Consider the following 6,805-nt stretch of genomic DNA (forward strand, 5'->3'; position numbering starts at 1 on the left):
CATTTTCTAAAACAGCTGGTTACTGTAGATTTTAGCAGATGTTACTCAAACAGGATTAGATAGTGGAATTGAATAGCTAGTAAGTACTTAAGTACTTAAGTAAGCTAGTAAGGCAGGAGGCCGTGTATATGGGATCAATTCAAAATGACATGTTCATCATAATGACAGAACGTGTCCGTGTGGCTCATCTGTGTGTTTTTAATAGTATATAAAGGATTTGGCTACTGTGCTTGTAAAGAGGATCAAGTAATTTCTGGGTTTGGTCTTTTCACAGGATTTGTTGACAATAAGTGAAATATAGAATATCACCAGATTTATCCTTTAAGTGACTATATGGACACAACTACTCAGAAATGCACTTATACTGGCTAATAACTGATCTATAAATCATTAGTAAATGATTTATTAACCATTAATAAAGCCAATAGTTACAACTCATAAGCCCTTTTTAAAGTTTGATTTATTAGCACATGCATGACTAAATGAATATGTTTGTATTAAATTTGCTGTTGGGCCCCTGTTGTAGTTACTATCAAACAGTGCACACAGGACAGATGTCAATTTTTATTATATTTTACACAGAGACTCAAAAACTAACCAGGGCTCCTGCTGGAGCAACACCTGCTGTGGATGTATCAATTAGTTATTGACAATTTGATGAAACTCAACTTTATTTATTCACATAAACACAAAATAAACTATAACAATAAAGGTTTTAGTTGACAGATCCCCTCTGCAAGATAGGATCACAAGATTACTGGAATAATCCAGGACCCAGTTGATATAGTGGTGCAGGCTAATGATATTACAAAAAGCCAACAGACACAGAGCAGGAGTTGCAGTTTGCCCACTTTGCAGGTTCATGAGTGTACTTTTATATTGCCTTATTTTTCTTTTATAATGTGTCTTTTTTATGCATGCTGATATTGTTTTCTATATGACAAGGCAGGCTAAGCAGGAGGTGGATGTTAAATAATGATGATAGACAGAAAACTGCTGGAGAATAAGGTGAGCACAGTGACTGTAGTTTGGGGACAGTTTTCGCACAGCAGACGGTTTGCAGACGCGTCGGGCTGGAAGAACCCTCAACCAGCTAACCACCCTGAGCTCCTCAGAGCTGCGCGCTGATTGGCCACGATCGAGTAAAGGCGGAAGTCTACAGAGCAGGGGGATTCCCCGAGGGAAGTTCCCAACTCAAGTAGGCTATGTAAAACATACATTGCCATATCCTCTCTAGCTCTTCGTAACTTTGCATCGGAAGACTAAACCAGGCGACGAATCTGGCGTCAACACAAATATATTCGACTTTAAGCGTTACTCGAATGAAGGTAAGAGGATCCTCACTTGCAGCAGAGATGTAAACTGATATATGGAGCCGTTGTTAGGTCACTTTATAAACCGGTTGAATGGGCTATGTGGCTAACTAGCCAGTTACAGTTTACAGAATACGGAACTGTGTTGATTAGGTTTTGAACGACACTTTAAAAATGCTACGCTAGTGTCTCATAAGGCTCAAACGCCAGTCAATGTCTTCTCTAACTCAGTCTTTCGGCTTTGCTGTAGCTTCACTGATGTGTTGCCTAGTATCACTGACAGCCACTGTGTTACTATGACATGTACTATGAAGATTGATCAATAATTTATGAGGTGTTTTGGGTGAGAGTGATGTCGGCGTCTTTCTTGTCCATGTTAACTATTACAACAGTATGTATGGAGCTGCAATTGTCACAAAATTACTCAAAAGTTGCCTGAACAACAGTAGTGACACTGGACAAGAAAACACTGTAAAAAAAAAAGTAAGGATAATCTAGGTCAGAGTTTTTATACTTGCAGGGCAAGAAGATGCATGAGTAACCTTATTTATTTAAAATCCTTTTAATAGCTCATAAGCATCTTTATCTCCTCATTTTTCTTACAAAACCCTGAACAAAGCAGCAATTGTTGAAATGTGAATACAATTTGGCTTTTGCACGAAAGCTGATAATCCACCAGAACTGCTAATATTCTTTGGTGGTAAATAGAGATAGTATGTTTACTCAATGTTGGCACAGTTTTGCCATTGCGTCATATTTGGCAGCACTTTAAGGATTTATTGACTTTCTTTTTATTATCTGAAAGCATGTGAATACAGGTTGACCACTGTTTGTGCAAACAGTACATTTTAAAATAAGCAAAATATCACCATATCCATGCTTTTTTTCACTCGTTAACAATAATACTGTCTTTAGGACTGTGTTTCTTTTGGAATGAATTCTTGCCACGTTTTATAACGCCGCCTGTGACTTCACTCATAGGGCTCATGTCTGCTGTGTCAGTGATGATTGTGGAGCACACGGCATGGAAAGGAACATCGGAGACCAGCTCAACAAAGCTTTTGAAGCTTATCGCCAGGTCTCCATTGAAAAGGACAATGCTAAAAAGCAGCTGCAGCAAATGGTAACGACACAAAGACAACTGCTTTTCAAACATTGTGTGAAATGAGCCAAATATTAGCAATATAGCACAAATAATGAGTGACAGATTACCTTTGCATTGCCAGTTTTACAAGAAAGGTTTTGTAATTGACTTAATGGGAGTGTGTTTACTATTTTTATGTCTGTTAACAGTAGAAAGGCAATAAATGTTTTTTTAAAAACATACTAATTACTTCTATGTTTATATGAAAATGTGACACACACAGATGTATAGGCATAGACCAGATTGCAGATATTCGTGCTAGAAAATTAATGGAAACCTCATTTTTACAGACTGAATATTATGAGCAATACACTCAAAAACTTCAAAAGCAGATAGACGACCAGCAGCAGTTGATTTCAGTACTTGAAGCTCAGTTGTCAGCAACAAGGAAACCATCAGGTTAGTGAGATGTGCCAGATGAACTCTGCTGACATTGTATGCTGACAAGATAATGTACTCTTACTATGTATTGCATTCTCAACAGATTGTCATGAATTAGATAAGACCACATTATACTTAATCTGTTTCATCTAGCATCCATGTACGTACTGTTAATTTGCACTCTTTTGGATTCTAAGGAGAGATGAAATGTGAGCCTTGCAACCATCTCGTTGATGGGGCCAGCACTTATAGGAAAACCCAGTACCCGGTATGTCCACTGTGCTATAGTGTGCCCCCTCTACATCTGCATTTATGTGGAAACTGCATTATGATAGCTCCAAAACATTGTCACACTTGAAATTATGCATGCAGAGCTTCCTCTCTTTCTCTCTCTCTCTCTCTCTCTCTCTCTCTCTCTCACACACACACACACACACGTTTACTTAGGCCACTTTTGGGGACATTACACAGACGTACTGTACATTCATTTCCTGGAGATTTACCCTAACCATAACCATAACCACTACTCTCCTAACCCTAACCCTTACCCTAACCTTAACCACTGACCCAAAATTCAGCTTTTTCCAAATTGGGGACACAGCTTTTGTCCCCAATTGGACAAGCTGTCCCCAATTAACTACCGGTCTTAAGTCTGAAATTTGTCCCCGAAAGCAACCTATGACAGACCACACACACACACACACACACACACACACACACACACACAATTGATAGCACTTCTGCTTGAATGTACTGCACTTGTGTCAACAAGGATGTTAAAGGAGGACACTATGCACAATATCCAATGATTATAGCAGTAACCCTAATATGGTTGATCCATGTGTGATCCATGCATACTGTCAGACAACTTTGACCATTGTCCTTGTGACTGCAGGGTTTCAGCATCATCACTTAACTTAACTTAACTTCTTTCTTTCATCTCTGTAACTATCTGGCTGTACAGCACAAGTCAGCCACACTAGTCTAGTTTTTTCAACCCTTGTTTACACAATTCACAGGCAGTTCGCAGATAATTTCATGACAGTTGATAGAAATTCTGTTCTTGTTCAGGCGTTTGCACTAATAATAAAGGGAATGTCCGTATGTTTTCATAACTTTACCATGCTTTTGAAGGGACCTTGCTGCTATAAATGTATCCACTCTCTGTTTTACTCCACACAAGGTGTATCCACTTTTACTTCACCAGATGGTGCTAGAGGATAATATCGCTGCACAGTTCAGCAGCTCTAGCTTTGCTGTTATTATTATGATCAGAGAACACTTTCCACCAGTAAACTGATATTTGTACTGTTTAAATAAAACTGCAGATGTACTTACAATATGCCCTCGGATAATTTTTGCTAATGATCACTATAAATGTAATGTGTCTTTTTTCAGGAGAATATGGGCACTGTTGCTGTTGCTCCTATTATGCCAGTCAACAGCAGCGTTGACTAGTATGTGTCTCTCCTTGCACAAAGCCTTTTTTTTAAAAAAAAACATGGACATTACAGTTAAAGTATGCATTTTTTTTCTCACTCCTTATCTATTTGTTTGTCAGTCAGGACATGCTGGATGCATTTGAGGCAATTCAAGGGAAATTCCGGCAGATTCGGTCTCTAACCAGAAGACAAAAAGATCACCTAAAAAGATTCCATGGAGGAAATGATACATCAAATGGTAATATTATTATTTTCTGAATATTGCCTGCAGTTTTGCAAGGGCTGAACTGAAATCCAGTTATTTTATTAATTCAGTAATTTGAAAGATAATGTGTTGAATTGAAATATGTTTGTATATGTCATAACCACTTGTGAGTCTACTAGCTTTTGATTTGTTTGTTTAAAAAAAATATAGCAGCGCCTTAAATAGGACTGTACATGAATGCCTCATTGCCCCCTTGAACCATGGCTGGCCACCTCATAAATACATATACTAATTCCAATGACAAATGCACAGTGTTAGCTCTGAAGACTAGCTGTAAAATTAATAACATGAATGTTCATATAATAATTAATATAAATGTTGTCTGTATTACATATTTGGAAGGATGTGAATTAGAATCTTTCTGAGATATTTTTTTTAAATGTGTGCAACATCTCAAATCAGTGCCAACCTCAAATGTTCTCAAAGCTGGACTGGAATACATGAACATGTTTACTGAGACAGAAAAACTGTGTGAAAACCAAATGTTTTTCTGCTGTCTGACAGATCAGCAGTTCTCCATGCCTATCCAGTGCACAGACCGTACAGCAGAGGCAGAGACACCCTTTTCCTCAGCGTTAAGGTCAGCAGTGGATCCGCCTACATCTCTGGCATCTCGCGGTGCCAGTCCTGAGGACAGGGACTTGGTAGACTCTCTCACCAAACTCAGTGTCAAATTCCCGCCCTCTACGGACAGTGAATATGACTTCCTGAACAGTACCCCAGAGAGACACATTGGTCTGCCCATGAAGCGGCCTCTCAGTAGTGTCCCCACTGCATTGCCAGAGGAGCCTCTGGAACAGCCCATGCCTTTTGTCTACCGTACACTCTCCTCCCACTCAGCATCATCTTCGCTCTCCCAGGAGAGCGTACGGGGACCCCAGCAGGTGAGAATCACAGGAGAAGGTCTGAGAAAACTAGTAGCAAATTATCAGTTTCTGATTGGTCTTCGCTAATGGAGGAGTGAAACAGTGTGAAGTCCAAAAAAAAAAAAAATCCCCTTGGCTTAAGTTGAAACGCATTACTGTGTAATGAGTGCTGATTCTTTTTTTTACTTGAGCATGGATGCTCTGGTTATATTTGGCATATTTGCTGCAAAGTGTGAGCCAGATGGAAGCACATTACAGTGTCAGAATCTGATGAAACAAGTATGATGGTTAAGTGGGATTTTATTTGCTGATTTGTATAAATGCCTATTAAAAAATTGTGAATGACATGCAGTAAGATCAGAAAGTTGGTCCAGTTTTTCATAATATGATTCTTTCCCTGGATTACATCAACACAGGCGTTTATAGTAGGCATGATAGCTTGGATGACCACATAAATAGTAAGATAATTAAACACTTGAGAATAGCTTTTTGCCTTGACTGTTTGTTCATACTATTGGGTTGACAGAGGACATGTTCTTGTATTCCTTAAAGTAACAGATACTGGTCCAGCATGCTTTAATAGAGTGAGTGTAAGGATTGTTTAGTGTATGAATAATATATTGTTGTCTTTGATTCATCCTGCCCTGCAGCCTCTCTGGAGTCCTGAGCTGTGTGATGCAGGTGGCGTGGAGGGGACAGAGCTGGTGGCGCCTCAGAACAGCAGTCCTGATAAATGTGCTTTCTGCCACGCTGTGGTTCCTCAGGACCAAATGAACAGCCACCTCTACTCGCATTTCTCTCCTAAGAATGAAGCCGGCAATTGACAGTAGGAGCAGAGACTGATGGGCCAAGGCCACAACTACTCCAAGACTTACTGTATTCATGGTCTAGTCTTGCCTACCATGAAGTACATGCGCTGTACTGGATTTGAAATGACACTGCAATAAGACTTGAATCCATTTATTTAATGTTGAAGAATTGAATGGTACAGTTTCTCGCCCATTATATTTTTCTAATACTGTGCTGAGGTTTTACTCTAGTAAGTGACAATGATGCATAATATGGTATATATGAGCAAATAAAATCAACATTTACTCTTGCAACATTTTTTATCATTTGAATCGTTTTCAACATGCAAATATAAAACAAGTTGGGATACTTGTAAGTGTATCCATACATAAAGACATACAGTAAGGTGGAAACTTTTTTTTTTTTTTTTAACATGTTTGTATATTTTTATTTTAAAACATAACCTGCATTAATAATTTTCTTCATCATCATCATCATTTTAAATGGAAAAATGCAATAATGCAATAGTTCCCAGTGAAATAGGACACCTTTTTTAGGTTGGCATCAGGATTTTATCTCTTATAGAACACTTCCATATGTTGTGT

The 6,805-nt window shown here is 38.6% G+C and overlaps 1 protein-coding gene across 1 annotated transcript; it reads left to right on the forward strand.

Annotated features, from left to right (window-relative positions):
* The first annotated feature begins 1,157 nt into the window (after positions 1-1,157).
* Positions 1,158-6,514, forward strand: tank (TRAF family member-associated NFKB activator). The gene is made up of 8 exons (XM_067603470.1): positions 1,158-1,328; positions 2,295-2,436; positions 2,748-2,856; positions 3,036-3,106; positions 4,237-4,295; positions 4,400-4,518; positions 5,050-5,429; positions 6,062-6,514. The coding sequence occupies exons 2-8, from the start codon at positions 2,338-2,340 to the stop codon at positions 6,233-6,235; spliced, it is 1,011 nt and encodes a 336-aa protein (XP_067459571.1). The 5' UTR covers positions 1,158-1,328; positions 2,295-2,337; the 3' UTR covers positions 6,236-6,514.
* Positions 6,515-6,805: the final 291 nt, after the last annotated feature.

The sequence above is a fragment of the Thunnus thynnus genome, chromosome 11 (genome assembly GCF_963924715.1).
Source record: "Thunnus thynnus chromosome 11, fThuThy2.1, whole genome shotgun sequence".
NCBI lineage: Eukaryota > Metazoa > Chordata > Actinopteri > Scombriformes > Scombridae > Thunnus > Thunnus thynnus.

Coding starts and splice junctions, on each gene's coding strand:
- tank (XM_067603470.1), top strand. CDS start 2,338: ATGGAAAGGAACATCGGAGACCAGCTCAACAAAGCTTTTGAAGCTTAT. Junction 2,437..2,747: donor AAAAGCAGCTGCAGCAAATG/GTAACGACACAA, acceptor TCATTTTTACAG/ACTGAATATTATGAGCAATA. Junction 2,857..3,035: donor AGCAACAAGGAAACCATCAG/GTTAGTGAGATG, acceptor TTGGATTCTAAG/GAGAGATGAAATGTGAGCCT.